General features: G+C 33.5%; 1 protein-coding gene across 9 annotated transcripts in view; it reads right to left on the bottom strand.

The window, feature by feature from the left end:
• The window catches only part of CNOT2 (CCR4-NOT transcription complex subunit 2), a 159,841-nt gene continuing 133,506 nt past the window's right edge, over positions 1-26,335 (bottom strand). For 7 of the 9 annotated variants that reach the window (XM_064283883.1, XM_064283882.1, XM_064283886.1 and 4 more), the window contains 12 exons: positions 24,913-25,060; positions 24,004-24,186; positions 21,618-21,697; positions 18,948-19,073; positions 16,990-17,114; positions 15,845-15,965; positions 15,597-15,753; positions 12,713-12,774; positions 12,574-12,623; positions 10,437-10,537; positions 8,535-8,679; positions 1-1,141 (listed from right to left, as the gene is read on the bottom strand). In XM_064283883.1, coding sequence (XP_064139953.1) covers positions 1,055-1,141; positions 8,535-8,679; positions 10,437-10,537; positions 12,574-12,623; positions 12,713-12,774; positions 15,597-15,753; positions 15,845-15,965; positions 16,990-17,114; positions 18,948-19,073; positions 21,618-21,697; positions 24,004-24,186; positions 24,913-25,060 — 1,385 coding nt within the window. In that variant the 3' untranslated portion in view covers positions 1-1,054. The remainder of the gene's footprint in view (positions 1,142-8,534; positions 8,680-10,436; positions 10,538-12,573; positions 12,624-12,712; positions 12,775-15,596; positions 15,754-15,844; positions 15,966-16,989; positions 17,115-18,947; positions 19,074-21,617; positions 21,698-24,003; positions 24,187-24,912; positions 25,061-26,335) is intronic. The other 2 variants (XM_064283887.1, XM_064283888.1) reach the window with 2 other exon arrangements.

The raw sequence follows: 26,335 nt of genomic DNA on the forward strand, positions 1-26,335 counted from the left end.
TGAGGAGAGCTTTTCTACTTTATTACAAAGAGAAGAAGCCTTTATGTGGTCAGAAAATACAAGATTGATCTTTTTTTGTCTTCCTATGAAACGCTGCTGTTCAAACAGCCAGAGTGAATTGTCTCAGTTCACTTCTTTAAGTCCCATCACATTCACTTGGGTATGGATGTCCTTGGCTGCTGAAAATCTGGCCCTTTAATGCACAGGGCGACAAAGTCCCCTGACCAGCAGTTCCAGAATGTCCCATTTTTCATATATTGCATCCATGCACACCTCCTAAAAATGAGGTACAGCAGGGCAAACATTTTCCAAAATAGATGTCATATATATAATATATACACATTCGTACATACATACCTTTATTCATGTGATGTCCAAAAATTTAAAAAAAATGTACACATTTATTACAAAATCGTAACAAAGACTGGACAGTGTTTTGCTCATTCTGGAAAGATGAAGCTCAGTAATAACACAACCCTGGAAACCATCCAGAGATTGTGGCAATATCTTTCTTCTAAACAGTCAGATATTCTGCATTAAGCTTGGCGAAACTGCCTTTCAAAAACAGAAGGGGAAGTAAAATGAAGGGAGCAGACCTTGCTCATCTTTCCAAATGAAATACGAGAAGGATCTTCACATAAAAATGCACAAACATTTGTTATTTTATTACCAATAGTGCTACAATGAACAATGCAAATTTTGTGGTCTAATTTTGTTGAGTCTTTTGCGGGTTTTCTTTTTTACATTTTAGAAACTAACTGGTAAACTTCTGTCAGTGTACTTGCATGTCTTTACAGACCAAGTCTGTCTGCTGGCAAAAATAAAATAAATGAAAAAATTCAGACCCTGCTCGAACTAGAGAAAAACAAATTACAAATTTAGATGTTGGGCAGCACATAATTAGTAAGGCAGGACCTCAAAATGGTGACCCTTTGCATAAGCCAATTGCCAGATCCTCAAGGAATTAAAACCAGGGTGCCTGAGCCACATCAGTTCTGCAGTTATGTTGAGTATTGTGCTGAGACAGCCATACCCCAAGAAAAGGGAAGTCTTTTTAGAAGGCTTGCTGAGCAGGGTTGTAGTTGAAGGTGGATGGCAAGTGAGGCCGTTCTTCTAATTTGTCATATTCCAGATGGAACTCCTACAAAAAATAAATGAAAGAATTTAGGTGACCTCATTGTAACGTCTTCCTTTGATCTCAGTTTCCTGTCAAAATGTTTTGCTATGTAAACAAATAAAATACCTACAGGCACAGATAATACCAATTCTTTTTCCCTCTAAGTAAAATGCAGCTTGAAAGAATATAATGTGCTATAGTTTCTGATAAGTAAAAAAATACAGACTTTCTGTTTAAAAGTCAGAGACTACCTGTGAACACCTATTTTAAGACACTGAAATTCTACGCATTTCTTTGCTCAAAAAAAAAAAAAAAGCCTGAATTTCTTAATAAAAAGCACTGAAAACTGTATGATATTTAAAAGTGAGGCACCCTTCAATGAAGTGTAGAACCTAAAATTTTACTTTTTGTCCATTAAAAAAGCTTAGGAGTAAATTTTCCAATTTGGCGTATCACACTTATAAAAATAAACAGAACAAAAAACACATTTAGTTATTTTAACCCCATTAAAATCTGGGGAAAACAATGAACTTAAAACTTACACATCTCCAAACTTTATACTTCGCAAGCCCAAAACCCTGACTTAAACGTAATGCAACTGCTATCCAAAACTAAACAGTGGTCTTGCTATAGGCACGTATGAAGACTCACTGTATAGCTTTTTAATCAAATCTTCAAAATACTCCTCTATTAACTTCATGAATTTTAAAATTTAAGAACAGTGAAGCATTTTTTTTGTATTGCCTCAAAAATCAAGAGTAGAAAAAAATACATAACTGTATATTAAACAAGCAAACACATCTTTTCGACTCCCAAAAGTGAGAGATTCTAAAATTACTACTTCTACAATCTGAATGTAATTAGCACTAAATATACAATCCCATTTAAAGAACTATGAACCTAAATACACATTTAAGGATCCCTGGTGGAACAGTGGTCAAGTGCTCAGCTGCTAACGGAAAGGGAGACAGTCTGAGCGCATCAGTGGTGCCACTGAATCTTTGCTGGTAATCTGCTCCTGAAAAGATTTATAGCCTAGGCTGTAAACACAGCAGTTCTACTCTGCCCTATAGGGTCGTTTCGAGTTGGACATCAACTCTTAGGCACACAACAACGTTAAAAATTAAGCCAATGAGTAATTTTAGCACAATGGGTTAACATATTTTACCTTACCTGTCTTGTTTCAAACTGATTCCATAATGGATGTTTTGTTATTAAATGAAACAAAAATGGAAAACCTAGGCCGCAGTAAACTTTAAGATACAAAATAAACTATTTAAAATTTAAGGATATTATATTAACAGTGACGGAAATAGCAGATATAATTTATTGAAAGGCTACTAGAGACACACAAAATTTTATCCTAATCTTTATAACAACCCTGTTGAAGTGTGTAACATTATCCTCATTTTGCACTGAGGAAAATGAGACTCAGAAGAAACTTGCCCAAGTTACACAGTAAGTGGCAGACCTTATATTAGGATTCAGACCTTTGTGATGCCAAAGTCTGTACCTTTTTTAGTATAACGTTATTTTAAATAATTTTAGCCAACCCAAAATTGAATTAGTACATTATACCCCATCCAGAAATAATGCAGAAAAAATTCAGTCCCCTGACAAATGCTTATAAAGAAGGTAGACCGTGATGACTTTAACCTAAAAAGGCTCCCTTTATGTGATAAAGAAACTAAGGCACAAATAGAGAAATGTTATTTGCTTATCAGTAAAATCTGGCCCAAACCAGGATGACCACCACAGTTGTCACATCCTCTCTGTACATTGTGTAGCCACTACTCCCTCTCTCCCCATCTTTGTCCAGAAATTAAAAACTTTATTGCATGGCTGAAGTATCTAAATTAGTGAAGAAAATATATTTTTATTATTCTTTTGAAATTAAAATTAGCATCTTAGTTATCACAGATATATGTTGCTACAGGATAAAAGGAACCCTATTGTTACAGCAGTTAAGAGCTCAGCTGCTAACCAAAAAGGTCAGTAGTTCGAATCCTGGAAACCCTATGGGGCAGTTCTACTCTGTCCTACAGGGTCGCTATGAGTCAGAACTGACTCGATGGCAACAGGGTTTGGATAGGGTGAAAAGTCAATTTATAACTGCTAAAAATGATAAACTCCACTATCTCAAAGTTATATAAACTAAAATTCCAAAAGTATTATTAGAATTTAAACCAAAACTATTAGAGTTTAAACTAGATTAACTTAATCAATGCACCTATGCCCCTACCTATTAAAAAGATCAATTTAAACTGATGGAGTATAAAACCAAAACCAAACCCAGTGCCATCGAGTCGATTCCGACTCATAGCGACCCTACAGGACAGAGCAGAACTGTCCCATAGAGTTTCCAATGAGCGCCTGGCAGATTCGAACTGCCAACCTTTTGGTTACCAGCCGTAGCACTTAAGCACTATGCCACCAGGGTTTCCTGATGGAGTATAAGTATTTTAACATAAACATCTAAAAAAAAAAAAAAAATCACACGGACCCTTGTTATCAGAGATTCTGAAACTATCTAGGTCAAATTTTGTCTTCTATGTATTTTTATCCTTCCCTTCTTAAAATGCAACACGCTGGTATTTCTTTGTTCCCTAACTTTGATTATTGATTATCTATTACCTGTTTATGTTATGTGAATGCACACACAACACTCACATACACCCTTCCATACTGTGTGGGGACAAGAAGTTTGTCATTTTGTATACCATTACCTCCTGAGTGGACTAGTGCTAGACCCCTGTTGTTGTTAGGTGCCACTGAGTCAATTTCTACTCAGTGACCCTACGTGATAGAGTAGAACTGCCACATAAGGTTTTCTAAGCTGTAATCTTTATGGAAAGGAGCTCTGGTGGCACAATCGTTAAGCACTCAGCTGTTAACCAAAAGGTTGGTGATTCAAACCCACCAGTGGCTCTGTGGGAGAGGAAACCTGGTAATCTACTCCCATAAAGATTACAGCCTAGGAAGCTCTGTGGGGCAATTCTACTCTGTCCTATAGGGTTGCTATGAGTGGGAAATCAACTGGACGGCACACAACAATCTTTATGGAAGCAATTACCAGCCTTTTCTCCTGCAGAGGGGCTGGGTGAGTTTGAAACCGTCAACTATTTGGTTAACAGCCGAGTGCTTAACTATTGTGCCAATAAGGCTCCTTGTCAGGCCCCTTCCCGGTGTGTAATTAAGAACTGATGAAGCAATCTTAAAAGTTTCTTCACTGGTTTTAGGAACATGACACTTAATTTGTGAGATAATATTCAATAATTATGTATTAGAAGGTCTATATGTATACTTGCTTTTGATTAAAAAAAGATTCTTAGCTTATAGTTTAATGATTAAAAAGGAGAGAAAAAGTTCTAGATTTTTTCATTAAACAAGTTTTTAATGCCTTGGTTTTTCTGTTAATAAAATTAAGATCTGTCTTCTCAGCAGGTTACTGTGAGAATGAACTGAAACATACACTGGATTCAGATTATCAGATGAAATTATTACAAAAGCATGAATATCATCACTTAACTCATTACAGAACATACACTACAGGAATGTTTTTGTAAATTCTCAAAAATGTTAGCTTTCTCTTCACCATCCTAAATCCTCATTAAGTTTTAAGAAGTAGTAAAATATCTTAGAGTTATTAGAAATAACTATGATTTTGCAAAGTACATATTACCAACTAAGTATAAAGATGTGCTAATGTGTACCAGCGAAATTAATGGAAAAAAATCACAGTTTATATCAGGCTAGCTGTTACATGATTTCAAAATCCTGAACATTAAAAATCCTGTTTAGTGTTGGATCTACAAGATGATGAAGTCTGACTATGAATAACACCTAAACTTCTAAATTCCTAAGCAAATTTCTGGGAAAGCACTAAATATTCTTCAAAAACACAGAAGCCATTATGAAAAATTTATTCTATGAATATAATGCAACTTAAATGTTAAGTTCATGTGTTTGTATTTTAATATAACAAAGAGAAGTGAGCTGCTTCTTAATACCTAATAGAAACCAACAATTTGGCTTGCTCTTGATTTTGTTATACAGTGTCAGTGCAAGTGGCCAGCAAACTGTTACCTTAAGGAAGATTTCTTAAGGAATAGCTTAGTAATATTATTTCTTAAGTCTTATCTTCTAACTTCACAGTTAAAATTTTTAAAGGTAAAGGTCAAGACAAAAGCTGAACTGTAAGGTAAAACTGGGGAAATAAAGATAGTAATAACTTTCTTTAAAATGATACCTTACTGGGAAATTTCTATAGGAAAGTTAAAGGGTCCTGTATTAATATTTAGGTTATTTCTTAACACTTAATTTTATAAAAGAATTTAGGTGTGGAAAATTGATTTCCTTATGTAAGTTGGGTATGTATAAAATTTAACTAAAATTATATAGGCATCTACTGCAGACATCCATTACTTTTTACATATATAGGTTTGAAAGAATTTACAATGATACTTAGCAGAAAAAAATTTACAATGTTACTCAGCTAGTATAGGGAAAATTTCAACTTTTTTTTTCCCTCCGAAGATATTCTTTTCTCTGCCAAAGCATCATCTAACCCAGTGGTTCTCAAAGTATGCTCACAGAGGGAGACCAGCATCATCACTGGCATCATCTAGAAAGTTGTTAATGAAAATTCTAAGGCCTCCACCCCACAGATTTACTAAATTAGAAACAATAGAGGCAGGGCCCAACAATCTGTGTATTAACAATCCCTATTAAGGTTTTTTTTTTTTTTATTATTAAGGTAATCCTGATGCAAACCAAAGTTTGAGAACCACTGACCTAACCTAATAACAATCAGTTGCAATTTTTCCATCTCTGGAAAAATACTAAAGCGGTAATAACAAGAGCAACAAACTACCACAACCACTCCCACATACTGAATACCCAGTATGTGCCAAGCGCTGTACTCAGTGTATATGTACATGTATGTGTGTGTATAATCTCATTTAATCCTCATGATAACCTACAAGTAAATATAATCTCGAATCTACAGATAAGAAAACAGGTAAAGAAAGGTTACTTGCCCAAGGTCAAAGCATAAATAGGAGATACAAGACTTAAATTCTATGGCTATAGCTTTCCACTACACTATATTCCCTAAAGAACAGGTAATATACACAATATTGCATATACTATCTGTAATTAATTAAATTATCTGTATTTAACTAAAAGGTTAAGTCACAGGTCTGATACTCACTTGAATTAAAACTGTGAAAATAACTCAAATACAGTATATAGTACATGAACCTGGTCTGAGAAGTAATGACATTTACCACTGAGAAACACCTAAATAATAATAATAATAACGAAGGATTTAGAAGGAGCCCTGGTGGGGCAGTGGTTAAAGAGCTTGGCTAACTGAAAAGTTGGTGGTTTGAATCCACCAGCTGCTCTGTGGGAGAAAGATGTGGCAGTCTGCTTCCATAAAGATTTACAGCCTTGGAAACCCTATGGGGCAGTTCTACTCCGTCATACAAGGTTGCTATGAGTCAGAATTGATGACAACGGGTTTGGTTTTTTGGTGTGTCTTATTTTTGTGGTTTTTTTTTTTTTTTGGGCTCATGCTTTCCTATTTTTTCAAGTTTTATATGAAATCTTGGGATGTAAATCCTTCTGTGATAAATACCTGATAAGCATTTTATATTGTCTCCTTAAAATATTTTACATTTTATAAATTTAGTAAAACTGATTAAAACCCCCCAAACTAACTATAGAAATTATCCAAAGAACTAATTTTCAAGAAATATTTTTCTTCTGTTTAAATAAACAGAACTAACTGTAGTTTTAAACTGCTTAGTTATTTAAAACATGTAGCTGTTCCTCTTTCCTGGAAAACCTGTTAAGTAAAAATAAGTATATGTGATGATAAACTTTTTAAATGAATAAAATACGCTTATTCATATCTTCTTTAATACTTATAGCCTAAAATGTGGATTTACATGGCAATCTAATACACACATTTTTCCAGACATATTCTAGATCTTCACATGAGAGTAAAGAAATGTATCTATATTCTTAAGGAATTAAGAATTCTAAATTAGCATCATAAACAATTTTATTATACAACTTCTCATAACTTCTTATGGTTACAGGCGGGAGTTTATCAAAACAGTGAAAATCATGGAATATGAAGTCTTCATAGTGATATAAAAGTAAAGAATTTATAGGAACTGCAAAAACAAAAATATTAATTAGATGTAATATATTCTAATAGGCTCCAGTAAAACATAATTAAACTCATTTAGGAAGGAAAAAAAAAATCACGTAAAAATAACTCCTGGAAAATAGAGACAAATGTTTTCAGTACTGGCACTCAGAGGTAAACAGTTCTACCCTGGCTGTACTACAGGAACAATTAAATGACAACTTACTAGCGAATTCTTCTTCTGATTTTTTATCTTCCTAATCTAAGGACAAACAGTAGTCCAGACAAAACATGGTACCAAGGAAATATCTTCAATTTTTCTTGTGGAAATACTGTTTCATGACACAAAATCATATTCTGTTCTCATTATCCTGATGAAAATGTGCCAAAAACATGATCAGTACTAGATAATACTTTGCCTTTCATATTAAGAGAAACAAAATCATGAAACATGAAATTAAAAAAGAAAAAAAAATTACTAAATCTCAAGAATCACTAGTAGAAAATGCATTCAGGGAATTCCTGGAGTTGTGAAATCAGATCATGTGGGTTATATTCTCTAGTCGGTAGACTAAACACACACATAAAGTACTGAACGCAAATGTAAAATATGCACTGGCACTAACGGAAATTCTGCATGAGGCAGAAAGAATCCTACCTTTCCAAAGGTTTTTATAAGGAAAAGTTGTAAAAACAACCCAACTTTTTCCCACAGCCCACTGTCCCCAATATTCAGAATACTAGTCATAGGAATAGGTCATGATTCATGCTTGCATAATTTTCATCTTTAAATAGCTTGGAAATAAAAATTCAGACTTTTATCTTGCAATTAGTATAATGTAAAGTGTAAAATAAAATGCTTCTATCTCTATATATACTGCTTTTAGGGAACTCTCTTACTTGCTTAAAGTTACAATTAATATAAGAATACAAGACTGGGACTGCAAGAGGGTATCTTTATTTTACAATTCAGTAGATACAAAAATATTTCAAATGTTACCATGCAAAATTACAAAATCTCTTTCTTTATCTTTACTAAGTTCAATCATTTTCCTAACCACTGGTGAAATGAACTGTTTCTGGAGACCTTCCTAGAGTTAAAATCAAGGCAAGGAGGTGGAGACAAAAGATTTAGCAATTATCTGGCACATTACTGGAAGGGATGTATTGATACATATAAACTGATAAAAGGCAAGACTTTTCTTTAAAAAGTCTAGTTTTATACATTCACACATTTGCGTAAGGAAAAAAATATACCTTAGCTACTTTCCTCCAGTTAAGACAGTCAAAGAAGTAATATGTTCCCCTCTCGTATGTATTAGTTTTCATTGTTGGCTCCATGCCTGGTGCCCTGGTAATCCATACTCGTTCTTCTTTGTGGTATCTCCAATCACGGTTAAAACTTCAATTTTTAAAAGAAAAATGCAATTAAGTATTTTCTGTGGCTCACGTCAGATATTTCCTATGTTTCTCAAAACTTTTCTCAGAAAATAATTACATTACACATGAATATGGATGCTTCTTAATCCTGACTCTTATTAAATATAGCCCTATTGAAACAGGAAAAAGGAAAAGAATTTTCCCAGAAAATAGTGTTTAATGAATATACACATCTTTATTTAACTGAACAAATTTTATGCAAACAAAATGAGAACTTAAAAGCTCTAAGCAATGAAATAAAAACTGAAGTAGAACAAATAAAGATACATTGTGTTCTAGGAACTTCACTGCTTTCTTGTTCTTCTTAACACTCAACAGACATTCAAATACCTATTAAAACAAAGCTTCCAACTATTCGTATTATTTCACAACCAACTAAATACAAAGTCTATTTAAAATAACTACTTAATTTTATAACTACGTCGAAAACAGAATATCTACAACGATGAAAATTTTTAATGAATGTATTACTTTTATTTTTTATTCTAGTCTTGCTGATCCTAAAGTAGTGCAATTAGGATTTGCACTACTTGTAAACTGGGGTTAACAACCAAAGGATAGTTCCTAGAAGGTAAATGTGCCAAAGGGGGGGAAAAAAAAAGAACTCTGACAGAATAAATCTCCACATAAATACCTTCCTACCACCACAATAAGATTGGTAACAATTCCTCTCAAAAAAAAAAAAAAATGAGCGGAAAACAAATTCTCTTAATTAAGAAAACAAAAAGAAGTCATTATCAACACATGAGTTTTACATTTTTAAGTATCTTATCCAAGGTCATTTACAGAATACTATAAAATACTTAAATATGAGAAACGCTCTCCCAATCTTAAGGCCATAAATTTTTAGTAATAATTCACTATATAGTAAGCATGATAACTATGTTACCAGTTGGACATATGAGAAATGTGACACAAAACTTTCATTCTTAGAGCATCAGGTGAAAACAGAAATACCAAGGAATGGACAAATTTCTGTATACTAACTTCCATTTATATTGGTTAATAGGTTGCTGACAATGAATGTGGTCTTTATTTTACCAAACTTCAAAACACACAACAAACACCGTGTTTTTATGCAAATAATGCACTCCTTCTGCGTTTGTTTGCCTGCCGCACCCCGCCCCTTTAAGGTACCCTTGCAAGCACCTCCATGCCAATCCTCTTCATACTGCTGTAAAAAAAATGAGCATAGTGCGCTTACGAAAATACCTCATGTGGTGGGGTAGGGGTGGGGGGTGCCACAACCAGCACACAAACGCAGAAGGTGCAAGTTATTTGTGTAAAAATACAGTATGCACAGTGCCTTGCCTAATAACACTCAATAAGTGTTCACTAAATGATGAAATTCACTTTCATTAACTTATATTGTTCCATAAGGAGTAAGAGGCACAGTCATGAATTATGATTTTATACTTCATGCATTTACCGAAATTAGATTAACCAAACCATGAGTCAAGTCTGTTTTGTCTTCTTAAAAATTTTACAGTTAAATTTCAAATTCTTCCCTTTTCTGTACACTGTGATTATGAACCCATGGTAAAATACGGTTTCAATCTACATTGTTTATTAAATGTAAAAGTAAACAAATGTAATTTTTCAATGAAGAAATATTTCCACTTAAAAAAAAACTGCAGCCATGTTCAATTAAAAAAAAATGCTTTCAAAATAATGAAGATTCACTATAATAGAAAAGTGAATAAGATACTTTGAACATACAGCTCTACTGCAGCTAAGAGTTGTAATACATCTCCTCCATTCATGTAATAAAGATAGAAGAGAAGATCTTCTCCATATCGACCAAGCTTTATTGCAGCCAGCTGGAAAAGAAACATAAATTATTCTAAAATGTAAAATGTTTGAAAACCCTAATATATAATTGCCATCACTCAAGTAAAAATGGAAAGATAAATAGAAACTCTTCTTCTTTGTAGCAGGTAACTATTATTACACGATTACACAGATAAATACTTATAATTTTAAAATGAGTTTATTCATTTAAAAGACTAAAGTCATTTAACAACTATTTCTGGTACATCTATTGATGTACTAATAAGAACAAAAGCTACATAAATCTTCCAAAGCAAGACCAAATGTTGTCTGTCTCACTCCAAGATTTACTAATATCCAATGTAGAAATAATACTAGAACACTGTGCTTAGAGATCCAGGACTCATATTCAAGTCCTAGTTCCATTACTTACTAATATGACCATGGCCGACTTACTTAATGTCAACAAGCTTTAATTGTAAAAAGTGAACTATGGCACCTATGAGTTACTAAGAGAGTAAATGAAATTAAGTGAGTGAATATATATGAAAGCAGCTTGTACAGTGTCAGATACGTGGAAGGCTTATAAGGAATGTTAACTGAATCTACACCAACAGTAATTCACAAATTGTTAGGCTATATGTTTCCCGCAAATTACAGATGGTAAGCACACAAATCATATAAAGAGATGGTTTTTATTTTGTTTACACGGATGACCGAAAGATGACTGCCTTACATTTGTCTCCACAAAGTGTGATGCAGAAATATAACTGTTTATCAAACTAGTAAATGTGAGTTCAGTAGTCACATATTCTCACATAAACTCCCCAAAACAAAAATACTTTTATCTCTTTATCAGATTTTATATCTAAATGTTCATTTGGCTGTGACATATTCTTTGAATGCAACCTTTCTCTCTGTCCATGTTATTATTCCCATTTAGGCAACAGACCTCAACTCAACAACTTCTCAAAGTGGCATGAGGAAAGGTTCTGAACACTTAGATAATAACGAGCAAAACACCTCTATAATGGAGGTGGAAGCAAACTGCACAATTCACAAAGAGAAAAAACCAGCCCACTTCATCTCAAACTTCTTGCCTTCCATTCACTCAGATGTTGAAAGATGTGAGAAATACTTCCTTTACTCTCCTGTCCACAAAATCAGTGTCCATTTAACCACACATCTGTATGGCATAGGCTCAGAACACTGTCATTTATATATATATTATACATATTTATACACATATGAATAATATAAATTTTTCATTAAATTATAGCCTATCAAAGGCTAAAATCTAGACATCTTTACATTTTTTCCCAAAAAGAAATGAATCCTCTTAGTTCTTTCCTAAAGCAAAAGTATTTACCATTTTCTTTCTTAGAAAAACAGATCAAAGCTACAATCTGTTTTCAAAAACCAAACCAGCTGCCGTCGGGTCAATTCCGACTCATAGCAGCCCTATAGGACAGTGTAGTATTGCCCCGTAGGGTTTCCAAGGAGCAACTGGTAGATTCGAACTGCTAGTCTTCTGTTTAGCAGCCATAGCTTTTTAACCACTGCACCAGTAGTTACTTTGTAAGTGGAACTCTAGGTAATCAAAAACATGGAACAGAAAAATCCACAAGTTGAAGGTCATAGTTTATACACACATACACACACACACACACACACATAGTCCCATCAAAAATACTGTATCTGTAATATCTGTAAAGAAAAATCTTTCTTATTTATAAGGACATAAAATGGGAATATCAGAAGGAAATGTATCAAACTTGCCAAATTAGTTTATTCTCCCACTAACTGTGGTTATGGTTGTACCTTGTTATTAACTACAGGAAATATTTTACCAGTCCTAACATTGTTTATTTTTAAAGTATAACCCCAGGACATCATTAACACAGTAATATCATTAACAAAAATAAAAATAAACTTATGTCATATATAACTGAATGGACTTAAGAAAGCATACCCTTGAGGCCATTACTAAGTATTTGAAAAATATTATGCTGTCTGATATGAAAAACAGCACCTAAAAAAATAGATATATTCATGCTGACTGAGTAGAATAATAAACTACACTCACCTTATCCCTAATGTGAATGTTCGTTAAGTACTCAGATGGAACATGGAAGTCTGGATAATAAAATGAGAAAAGCCTTATTAACTGATTCTCAGTTATAAATATCTTTTTAAAAGATTTGAACACAAACAGATTCTCCTACCTATGTCTTGAGGTCGACAAGGTGAAGATGCCCAGGGTGATGCAAATTTGGGATAGAGATTTCTGAATAATGGGGGGGGGGGAGGAAAAAAAGAAAAACAAAACTCTGAAGTCCAAGGTAGAAAAAAAAGATTTCTAATCTTGTTTCAAGAAAATCAGGCAAAACAATGACTTCAAATGTAAAATGAATATCTTTACTTATAACTCCCTTTCTTGTATTTACTATGACTTAATTACAGCAGGAAACAGAAAGTTACACACAGAGGAAAAAGAAAAGACTGCTTCTCAGTATTCTTGCAGTATCAACGATAGTATATCACCATACACAAACATAAGATTTAAATATTTCTACTTTTAATTTACTTTAACTCAGAATGATTTACAGTCATTAACACCGTGCTTCTAAGTAAAACAACTTTTTCATTTATATGCCCAGAGAAAAATCTGTAATGATTAAAAGCAAAAGTTCAAATTCACCAAATATTTCCTGAGCGTCAATTATATGCCTGGCACTGGTCTAGGCGCTTAATATATACCAGTGAGCAAAACAAGATTGCTGACACCCTGAGCTTGTAACAATGAACACAATAAATACATAAATAAATGAATTCCATGTTAGTGGAGGGATGGGAAAGGATATTCGTTGCATAATTAAGTAGGGTGGTAAGGTTAGGTCTCATAGAGAAGGTGAGAGCTGAACAAAGATTTGAAGAATGTTGAGCGTGATAACCATATTTATTATCTGGCAGAAGAACATTCTAGTCAGAGGGAGCTACTACAGCAACTAAGATAGGGAACAGGAAGAAGGCCGATAAAGTTAAAAGAGGAGTGAACAAAGGGGGAAGCTGTTGAGGTGAAAATAGGGGAGAGACATAGATTATGCAGGACCTTGCAGGCCACTATAAAGACTTTGGGGTTTTACTCAGAATGAAACTGCAAACCCTTACTGGGTTTTAAGCAGAGGAGTAACTTATTTGAAAAGGATAGCCCTGGCTGCTGTATGAAGAGATTGTATGGGAGGGCATAACGGGAGAATCAGAGACACTTGGTGGTTGGCTAATGGCACAAATCCAGGAAGATATGGTGATTTAAGCCAGGGTGGGAGTATTTGGAAGTAGTTAAGATGCGGTCAAATTCTGTATATATTTTGGAAAAAGATGGGATATAGGCTATAAAAAAAATGAGAAGTGTTAAGGATAATGCCAAGCTTCTGAATAGACAGAATTACCATCAACTGAGATGGAGAAGGCTACAGACGGAGCAGGTTTGGGCAACACATGTCTTGTTAGCAACTGGATCTAGAAATCTCAAGTTCAGGAGAGAAGTCTGCACTGAAAATACAAACATGTGTTTCCTCAATATATAGACTGTATTTAAAGCTATGAGATTGGAAAAAATCAACAGAGTATAGAGAAGAGTACTAACACTAAAGGTAAGGAAGAAAAGGAAGAGCAACCAGCAAGATCAGAAGAAAACTAAGAAAGGTGTCCTCCAAGTCAAGTGAAGAATGTGTTATCAAGGAGGAAGCAATGATTTAGTTATGACAGATACTTCTTTTGGTCAAGGATGATGAGTTCTTAGAGGTGACCACTGAGCTTAATTAACATGGAGGTTATTGGTGACCTTGATGAAAACAGTTGTAGTGGAGTGGTAGGAGCAAAATCCTGACCAAAATGGGTTTAATAGGGAATGGGAAAAGACAAACTGGGAATACAGATATGACTCTTTTGAGTAGTTTTGCTTCTTAGGGGAATAAAGAAATGGAGCAGTAACTGGCAGAAGAAGTTGGGTCAAGAGAAGGTATTTTTTAGGGTGGGAGAAGAACAGCCTATTAATTACTGAAGGAAATGATGCAATAAAGCACAAAAAAGTTAATGATGTAGTTAACAGTGTACTGTTAGAACCGTGATATTGAGTTTCTAAAAGAAGCTTTGAACAGAGGCATGGATCAACTATGGTAATAGAGTGGAAGATAAGAATAAGGTGGGTGTGGATGGTAATAGTTAGATTTGGTGGCAGGACTGTCCACTGTTCTCTTCCAATTTTTCTTAGTAAAGCAGAAATTATCTGAGGGTAAGGATGGGGGGAGAAAAGAGTGAATAGACTAGGCATACCAAGTATGGTTACCTGGCAGAATTAAGGGCAGGGCCCACTGGAGGTTCCTGGCCATGAATTTGAAGTGAGATCAGGCACTGAAATTTTATATTTTTCTCCAGCTAGGTTCAGGAGCATGGGTCAGGAATGGAATGGACAGAGATTTAACCAGAGTTGTGGTTTTTGCCATACAAGTAACACAGTGAGACAAAGTGTGAGGGGGGCAAAGGGGTCAAGGGTGTATATAAGGGGGCAATTATGATTGACCATAAAATTTCACTGAGTAAGAAGGGAGTAAGTTCATTTGGTGGGGCAGGGAAGAGGAGGAGTATGCTGAAGAAATATGAAAAGGTAGAAGAATGGAGTCATATAGTACTAGAGGGAAAGAGATGGAAAAAGTGACAGTGAGAGAGCATGGGAAGCCCAGACTTAAAATTATGAAGAAACTGCAGTTAGTGGTAATGACATAGTCAAAGGTATGACTAAAGAAATAAGTGGCTGAGGTAGGGTGGAAGATAAGATTACTGGAGGAGAGAAATTCAAGAAGCTGGGAGTTCAGGATGTTGCAAGTATCAGATACATGTATTTTTAAACTGCCAAATCATGACAGGAATAATCCTGGAGTGTGACAGTAATCCAGGAGCTAATATGAAGGGGGATGACTCTAAGAGTCAGCAGATGACAGCAACAATGAACAGCAGTGATATATATAATCTGATGACATGAAATTAAAAACTGGAAATTTGCAGAGAGGAATTATATACAAAGGGCGAGGAAAAGTAAAAACTTACTCAGGAGAGTTCAGATTGAGGCCTAATGTTGTCAAGTCACTTCCTAATGCAAGGTGTACCATTCCTGGGTCTGTCTCTGCTGCCCTGATAAATGTTAACAGGCCAATCATTCCAAATTGGTCCGTCACCATCCCTTGAGGAATGTTAGTAACCCGACCTGTATAAGAAGAACATAATCATTTTTACATATGCAGAAAAGTAAAGAAAATGTATTTTATAATATCTTTGACGTATTTTTAGAGTCCCACCATCAGGTAACACCTGGATCCCTTTTTTCTGCTGGTTATTATTTTGTGTTGTTGAACTTTTGTCTCCAGGGAATTTGGGTCCATCTGTACTTGAAGTTGTCTTGCCAGATGTATTCAAATTCTAACAACAAAAATAAAAAAAGTGACATTAAAATTTAAGTGTAAAAATTCGAGTTTATATATTAATACCTTGCTATTCATTCTTTATTCCATTTAAATTGGTAGTAAATTATTACCTGTTTTTCAAGCTCTACATGGATTTTTTTTTTGTTTGTTTCCACAGTAGTCTTACGGTATACAAATAAATCCTGTATCATTCACATTTGAGTACTTAAAGGACAAGAAGTCTATGAAAAATACTCTTATTTACCTTGCATCTTTAGTCACAGGAAAAAAAATATACACATATACACACACATATAATGTATATAAACATATAGTTTAAATATATGTATTTATGTGTGTGTATGCATATATGTATATATCTTAGGACTTTGTATTTTGGAATACACTTGAAGTTAAACTCTTCAATGTTTTCATTTAGAAGTGAAACTAAACATAGTACGTTACCTAGAATGTCATCAGAACAACCTCCAAGAAAAGTTAGAATGTATGAACTTCTTAATTTGTACTCTAATTCTTACCCAACAATCTTCCTTATCAATTATTTTAACAATATACATCGGAAATTTTTTTGTTATTTTCAATGAAATGTGGAAGAAATAAACAAATTCGTTAAGTCAGAAAGAGGAAGCTGAGTTGGCTGAATCAACACAGGAATAAAAATGTGTACAAAGATTCTTCAAGGAGAAAACTTACTCAAGAAAAACACAGCTCCTTAGAAGGCTATAATATCAAACTTCATGGGATCCAGCTGACAGGGACTACAATAAAAGTCTAAATTAACTCTGAGAAGTTCAACAGAAATTTGCAAACCTATATGAAATAGGAAAAAATAGGCTATCTTCTAAGTTATAAAGGTTCTCCACATTCTTCAGAAGTTAGATTATTACAGATTTTCAAAGATAAGCAGTTTTGTAATAGTATTTAGTAATTCCTTTAATAAGTCTATAGAACTGTTAATATAAGAGAAATATGAGGAGAAAAATCTACACAACTCACATATATAATGGTCAGTTACTTACAGATTTACTGTCATCATTACTTGATGTTGGATCTTTATAGCTGGAGCCAGGTAATGCTGGAAAATCTTCGTTGTGTATTGAGAAGTCCTGGGATTGTTCGTTTGCTGGCTTTGTTACCATTCCAACTATGTAATGAAAACAACCCAAAGAGTCGCAATTGATATTTATGATATTTTTGCTATGGCTTATAAAAATTTAACTTTTCTCATGATGATATATAAAAATTATTTTTTAATGCTATAAAAATGCACTTCAAAAAAATAGTATACAGGATGATAAAGAACTATATTTTTATATACCGATTAACAATTCTACAGAATAATACAAGAGAAATAAGTGGTAATCCTGTAATTCTAATCTAATGTCATATATATATATGCTTAATGATTTGATATTGGTAATTATTAAAAACTTTGGCTTACAAGCTTGCTGTATGTAAATACTTGACTAGGTACTATAAACACCAGTAACCACCAAATACAAATGAACACAATAAATTTAAAAAGAACATGTCAGTATTCTACCTGAAAGTGACTTACAGAATGAGCAAATTGCAATCAATTATAAAACAACTCCATATTATTTCAGATTTTCTGGACTCCATGTTACAGATGTAAAACATGCAAGAACTGGGAAGTAATTCTCCCACTATACTTGGCATTAGTCAGGCCCTTATTGGAGAACAAATCCAGTTTGGGGCTCCACAATTCAAGAACGATATGGAGAAACTAGAGATGGTCCAAGGAGAGCAACGGAAACGACTAAAGGGATGAAAAAATGGACCTATGAGGAAAGGTTAAAAATATTAGAGTCTGAACTGTGAATCAAGTAGCTAGGTACTCAACTTCCAGGACTGATCATCTTTTGTCATTTTTAGAAGACTGATTGGAAACCTTAGAATAAGAACAATAAAATTTTTCCTTCTTCACATATTGTTATTTGTATTCATATTCTCAAAGGCATAAAAATCCTTCTTGGTTAAAAATAAAAAAAAATTATAATTCTATCTTAGAATAACTAATAAATTAAACCAAAAAACCAAACCTACTGCCGCTGAGTCGCTTCCGACTCATAACGACCTGTAAGTTCGTTGTTTCTGATTTTCCTGAAAGAAACAACTAGATGCAAAGGATAAAAAGAGTATGTTTACACTGCTATTATACTGTTTTCATATTTGAATTGTTATTGCACAGGTTCCCCTCTCCCTCTTTCTTTTCATCTAGCTCCTATTATCCAAATTTCTTATTAGGGACAGTGAACAACGGTGATGGAGGACATTAATGGTGGCCAAGTATCTACATAAACTATACATGACCCATGAGCAGGGGTAGGGGGCTAAGAGGTGGTAGTAATTTTTTCCCCCAGAGGACATTTACCAATGTCTGGAGACATTTGTGGTTGATAGTGCTACTGGCATCTAGTGAACAGAGACCAGGAATGTTGCTAAACATTCTACCATGCACAGCATAGGCATAGGCATCACAACCTCTGCCCCAAAACAAAGAATTATCCAGCCCAAAGTATCAGAAGTATAGAGGTTGAGAAACTTTGGCTTAGAGAAACATCTTCAATGTGTGGTCAGTATGATTAATCACTAAGATGTGTTCTTTTAGAAAATATGAGATGAATTAAGAGGAGAAAAGGCAGACTACAAAATAATCTCTTAAGGTCTTGTATTAAGGCAGAGAAGCCAAAAGAAAATAATTTTTGAATACTAATGAGGACTTTCTTTTGGGTTTCTGTACAACCTAAGTTTCTCCTATTTAACCTAGTTTTTATGGTATTCTGGGAGAAAAAAAGCACTTTGCACATATCAACTGTCAAAATTATACTAACCTTTATAGAAAGCACATACATCTATATGTGCACATACATATGCATATGCACAAACACATAGATATATATGAATGTGTGTGTTCACTGGAAACTTTCTATTGGACATTTAAAAGTATAATTACCATAAGGAGCTCTTCCAGCCAAGGGATTTATTAATGGAGTTGGGTTACCACTTCCTTCCCTTCTGTTTCGGTCTGCTAATGCTGGAAAATCTGAAAGGTCCAATCCTGTCACATTTTCGCTTCCATCTATACAATAAGATAGAACACTAGTTACTGATTCTACGAACTTTTAGAAGAGATTATAAAGACCAACCATAAATAATTTGAAATGACAATGCCTTCTTCCTAAATAATGCACAAAATTATACTTGGTATACAGTATGTGCTCAATAAATACTTGTACATTGATTTTATGTGAAAACGTTTCATGAGCAATTCAGCAAACCAATATGCAACCAGCATAATAAAAATCCAAAATCCTAGAGACTTTAGAGAATAAGGGGTAAAGTGGTGCATAATGGTAATCTAAAATTACAGTTTGTAAGCTAACAAGATTATTATGTTTTAACTGCTCTTTTCATTGTATCCAGGTGGAAGTTATACCTGGAATGCCTGGACCTTCAGTAACACACAGGTGTTGACAATGACAGTGCCATCTGCAAATGGCCAGAAAGTTACCTGAGGCACCAGAAATGGCCATGCAACCTACTGGTCCTGTAAACAAGATGCGTGTATGTATGTTTTGGGGGTAGAGGTAAAAGTAGAAATGGCATAAGGGTCCCATATGCTGGTGAGTAGGTGGGAATTAGGGGAATATGATGCAAAGCCCAGAAATATATATTACCTATTACACAGTAGGCGCTCAATAAATATATATTGAATGAATGAATTTTTGTTCATTTTAAATAAAAAAACGAGCTTACTTCCTTTTATAAATTAAAATTTAACCTATCTTCTCTATTTTACCTACTTTAATCACCTTGATTCTTCTGTTTTTGTTTTTATTATTCTTACAACTTATATTTTAAAATTTTAAAGCATTTAATTTTCTACCTCAGTTTCAGCTTGTACCATAGTTTTGTTTCATCTTGTGTTTTACAACCATTTTCAATTTATTTTGCCCTTTTCCAGTTAAGTATTTTTTCTTCAAATTTCATAATTGAAAGAATCTCAGAAAGCACCTATTCTCTCAAGACTACCTTCAAGATTATTGATAGAAAAACCACAGGCTATAGTAACAGTCCAAAACAGGTGACAATTTAAAATTAATGGAGGGTAAAAGACAAAATCATTCATAACCATTGTTTACAAAAACTGAGGTTTATAGGTTTTGAATTTTAAAAAGATACAACAACAGAAAATAACTTAGTGTTTCAATTTACAAAGTAATCTCGAATTATTTGATTACAAAATTATAAACTTTGATTATATATCTTAACTTTAAATATACATCTTTCGCTCCTCCAGGATGGAATTTTAAATTGCCATATATTATTTGAGACTATATTTTAATCTGAAAAATAGTTAATGAAGCCCTAAATTTTTTGGAGATTTGCAATTTCCCTCATAAAATACACTTAGCTAAAATGAATTTTAAAATTAATTCTAAAATTTTATACCACTGTATAAAACTGTAATTCAGAATGTAAAATGACAGTGTCAGACACACTGTTAATTTATATCCCACTGAGGGGGTAAAAAACAGTGCCAGTTAAACTATGATATGCAACCTGATTTCAGAGACATTGAGGTATGAAAAAAATGTACATATTAGGAACAATATAGAACTTTGTGTAATTTTGAACATCTTGAACATAAGATTATAATTTAAAAATCCTAAAATGTGGAATTTTTCAAAGTTTTTAATCTCATTTTTATTAATCTATGCTGCTAAACGTACATCAACAGTTAAAAATTAAAAGCCTATAGCCACAAGTAACATTTTCCTCAATCTTCTCTTGTGCTTCTAAATATGCTCCAATTCACTGAACATTCTTTTATGTTTCACTTCCTTTAAATGTATTTCTCTCTCAACATTTCTATCCATTTTTGCTCCTATAGTCATAACAACATCCTTTACTTCCTCCTCAGGAAGGGGTATGGAGGCAGGGGTAAAGGGGATGAAAACTGAACCAGCGTAGCAACAAAGCTTCCTGTTCTCTTCTGTCTGAAGCAATTGATAAAAGAAATAAACAGGCTGCAAGAATACTTTCAGAATCAGAACTGGTTTTCCATATAACTAAATCTTAAGTTGTATACATAAAAATGGATCAAAAATTCCTAAAAAGTTAATGCCAAAATTACTATTATTAAACTTACTAAGAAAAAAGTGTTAAGTGTTCCATATAATTTTAAAGGTTCTCCTGAATCTGGGTCTCTATAACCAAAATGTCATACCAACCTAAACTGTAGTTCTTTCTCACAGTGACAGAGCTGAAGACAGGAAAAGCTCTTGAAGCAAAAAAAAAAAAAAGGGGGGGGGTCTCTGAGGTACAAATTTACATTAAGTTAATGTTTAGGCTCCCACTTAGATGTTAAGGAAATAATCCTGATATTATAACACAGATCACTATGCTGCTGCCATGCCAAATGAAAAACTGTATCTCAGTAGAAATATCCTAAGTGTTCACTAAATTAAATCCTATTCCTATCAGTGTTTCACTAAATTAAACTCTGCCATCTAACACAATAAAAAAATCCTACATATGAAGACCAGTATGTTGAATTGCTTTATATTTCAAAAATCTACCATATGTTTTTTATACGGTACTAGCTCCAGAGTAAGCTTACCTGTTCCATTAAAAATGTTACTTGATAAGGAGTTATTCATTCCAAATGCCTGATTCCTGTTCATTCCAAATCCAGACATACTGGGTACATAGAAAATAATTTTAGATATATGGTAAGAACACTAACTTTCAGATGAAGAAAAACAAAAGTGTACACTTTTGATCTCCTCATAAAAGACAACAATATGTTTAAAAACCAATACTAATTTTATTTGCCTGAGTTTAATCCTAATTTTTATTTAAAAAAAATCCCCTGAAACCCTTCTGTGAACAACAGGGAACCAACTGTCTTCAACAAATTAAAAAAAACAAAAAACAATTTATATATGAACCTTGATGAAAACAGAGATTAAATACTACCATTTTGTGTACTTTGGGAGTCATACTGTTTATCCTGGAAGAATTAACCTCAAAAATATGCAGGTTAGTGAGAGGCTATTCTTCCCGAATATTTCCCTACTGGTGAAGACTGCTATAGTTACTTTTCATAATAGCTCTTCCCTCATACAGTGTGTCTTTCCCAACTAGACTATAAACTTCTAATGGACAGAGTCAATGTCATATTCAATTTTGCATCCTCTCCTCTTAGCTCAGGAGGATAAAATAGGCACTCAACAAATGTTTAGATGAAGTGAATTAAATGGTGCTTTTGTTTAATCAAATTCAGTATTTTGAAACACACCATTCTTACCTAAATATAGTTTACCTTTCAGTTACTAAAAAGGTAAAAAACAAAACCTGCCCTTAATGCCCCCAGTTCTGAATTAATGCACAACTGGTACTTGGTAAATAGTTACGTATGCTCCTTTTTTTTTGCATGAGCCTGAGCATGGGAAGAAAAAAACAAAAAGTAAGGCTGAACTTAATTAATTAAAGAAAGATCAGAAGTGATTAAGAATGTCAATAAGAAATGTTAATACAAATTGTATACTGAAACCTTGCATACTTAACATAAAATAATCTTCTGATAAAAGACAGTTAATACTGTGTCAGTGTTATGACTAGGGTTAAACTGTTTGAAGGTGATAGTTTTTTTTTGCCTAAATCTGTAAAATTAAGGACAATCAGTATTTTCATAAAATTTGCAGATGGTAAAATAACACTCTATAGAAGAGTAAGAAAGTCAATGGAAATTTTTGTTTAGTAGCATGTTAGAATTGCTGATGATACAGGTACCTGCAAACATTGAGTAAGTGCTTACAGATGAAAACGTTTTTTAATAAAAACAACATATTAATAGTAGAAATCCGCAGTATATTAGAAACCCAAGCTGTAACAATTTACAAGCAATATATTTTTAAAAAACAATTAAAATGTGAAAAAATATGGAAAGGTGAAAATTTAAATATACATTCAACAAACAATACTACAAGAATGCAGAAAGATGCGACAAAGCCCAAGAAGCATTATATGGTTAGGAAGCTATCAAGGTGATGAGCACTTTGATAACCTTTACAAATAATAGGTTTTTTTTTTAAAGAAAATTAGAAAAGTAGTAAAATTACAGAAGAAATGATAGTAAGTCTAAATAAAAGAATTGGAGACTAAATAGGAAATGTGCTAATAACCTATTTTAATCCAGATTTTACAAATACTACATATAGAAGAAAATAAAATCAAATGGATATGATGATAAAAGCCAGATTAAGGTCCTTTAATTTCCGTACAGTTCCCCATTAAAAAAAAAAAGTCAATCAAGCTTAAACGCTTTTGTCCAAGAGAACCTTATGTTGTAGACATAACTCCCACATAAATTACCCAACCAGCTTGAAAACTGTAACAAAATGGATAATTAATTTCATATTATTGTTTGCGTAGCATACGCATTCACAGTGCAAAAAGTAAAAAGCACAACAGCCTATCTTTTTGTTTTGAATTCCAGACATGACACTATTTTCCAATAGTGTATAGTCTTAAAAAAAAACTTTGGTCAATAATCCTCCAAAGCACAAATCTTAATCTCCGTCGAGAAAGTATTTAACCAAAGCAAAACTGAAGCAAGGTAGTAATAGTCAAACATGTCTCCAGTCCTACTCATAAGCCTCAAACTCTTTATCATACAGGTGGTCAACTTCAATTAATCAAGGAAGTACCTACCAACAAAAATTTGCCTGGTGACAACCCAAGAACAATTCTTTTCTAACAAACAATATTCATGTTTTAATGTCCTTTCTAAAATCAAGCTGATTTTCAAAAGAACCTATCTTCAGTTTGGCGAGGTTAGAGTTGTGATGTGTAACAGAAAGAGAATCTTTGATCATAAATGCATGATTAAACACACTTATGAGACAGAAGCCAAGACTCAAGAACAGAGCGGTGGATAATGAAAAGGCAAATTTGAAGAAACCCAGAAAAACAATTATACACAGTATCAGTAAACATCTTACCTGTTCACAGTAAAAGGCTGTCGAGAAGGCTGCTGCTTTGGCATACATATTATGCTTGGCGAGCTTCTGTTGGGGCTACCTAACCCTGAACTGCTCATGCTATTTGTCCTGCTAGGAATTCCAATGCCCTGACCAACCTGGGAGTGGTTCATCATATTCCTAGGATTCATAGGCAAAATACCCCTGAAAAAGAAGTCCATTACACTAAATGAGCTCTCTACAATTACTCATTAAAATTTTCTATAAAATCAATTGGTCCAACCCTAGACTCTCAAATTATTTTCAAATTGTATTACTAATTTTTAAGTTAATTCTTTTGTCTGATCACTGTAGCTCTTTGAAAAGAAAAATCAAAGTAAACAAACAAAAAGGCAAATTATAGTGGAACTTATATAATGTGATATCTAAGATGACAGAGCTACTGGTTTGACTCTGACATAAAATACAAATGTATTTCACATATATATTTATGAAACTGACATTCCAAATATGTCATTCTATCTTCTTTATACTATTATGCACTTCTGTGTCATCTGTTTTATTTTGCTCTCACTAGAGCAATGGACATGTGGGAAAGGAGTAGTAGTTAAAATTACCTGGGGAACAATTTTAAATTGCACATCCTGCTTTGAGGAAGAGAGCTGGCTTTTGAAAAACTCCGCAGGTGGTGATTAACCCTTGATGCCCACCCAAGTTGACAACCACTGTGTCATCTAGCTACAGGATAAAAACATCTTGCACTATACTTATCAATTCGCAATGAAATAAAATGGGCACAGGGTATCAACTTTCTCTTTCTCAGTGAAAAGCACTGAACCAGAAATTCAAATAATCTTATCAGAAGTTTAAAAAGCTTGCTTACTCTACAAAGATACATTCTGAGAAATATTCTGGTCCATCAATAAATACCTGCTTGGAGATGGAGGCGTGTGAAGTGACATTGTTGGTACCCCTGTTGTTGGCGTGACGTGGCTCGGTAACTGAGTGCCTTGTGATAAGCTGCGATTTAACTGAGGGGTATTGTTGCTCATCCCCCTCATTGGAAGGCCTAGTGCACCTAATAAAAAAATTCAGAAGAAGGAAATTCATTGCCATCAGGAATGAAACTGTGTCATCCATCTTCTGGAGTTGGCAATGTAAAACATTTTTAAATGACCTAACATGTAATATGCAAATCTTAAATGGATATATTCTATTCATTCCAAATGGACTTTGATTTATAACAAAAATATGTTCTAGTCTGAAATTTATTCTTATGAATATTTCTTTCATGTCTATTTTTTCATTTTTATTTTACAATAAAGTATGTCAATGATTTTAGCAAATTAGATAACTTGCCTTTTAATAAAAACATTATGTACAAATAGGCTGTCAAGAAATTTTGCAATCCTGTGTGTTTTTGTTTTAATTTACAATTGATGTACAAAAAAAGACTTAACTCTACTTTGCTGAAGTAGCTTTAATTTTTATATGATCCTTTTTATATGCATTTAAGAAAAGACTCTTCCCTACCTAGTCCTCAATGTTACAGTTTTACAAACCCAACATAAAATGTCAGCAACTATTAAAAGCACAACCTGATATATCTATAAGAGATAAATATTAAAACATTAAAAAAATTCAATGTATAATGATCCTATATTAATCTAATACTCCTCGGTGACGGACATGTTTCAAAAGGTATATTTTTAAAGGCTGCTAAGATTTACCACTCAGACACAAAACATAAAAAATATTAACCAAATTGGATAAACTTATTTCAAAAATGTGTTAAACAATATTTCTTGCCTTTTGCTCAAATAATATGAAAGATAAATTATTATTGTCTCGATAACCCAGAATATTATTATGGATATCTAATTTTCTAGACGTTTATTTTTATCCTTCAACATAAGGATGTTTAGCTGTCATTCCTGTTGTCATCACGTACATATTTATGAATGCCGCCTTTCCTCATTTTCCTGACCCACACCTTTTAATGCTTTCTTTCTCTAGTATGTTGTGGAATAGCATTGGTCAACCTAGCTTATTCTGAACTGGAGGTTAAGCAAAAGTTATAAAATAGAGTGAGCGCTAAATGAGTAAGTGGACGACTTTAAAAACTAATTGCAACTCATGGCCAGAGAAGAACTGTGCTCCATAAGAGTTTTCAATGGCTGATTTTTCAGAAGTGGATCACCAAGCCTTTTTTCTGAGGTGCCTCTGGGTGGACTTGAACTGCCAGCCTCTACACAGAAGTGGAGCACTTAATCGTTTGCACACCTAGGGACTTCAGACTGACTTATTTTCTTTTTGGTTTAATTTTAGGTCCAAGAAGTTAAAAGACCTGAAG

The sequence above is a fragment of the Loxodonta africana genome, chromosome 4 (genome assembly GCF_030014295.1).
Source record: "Loxodonta africana isolate mLoxAfr1 chromosome 4, mLoxAfr1.hap2, whole genome shotgun sequence".
Lineage (NCBI taxonomy): Eukaryota > Metazoa > Chordata > Mammalia > Proboscidea > Elephantidae > Loxodonta > Loxodonta africana.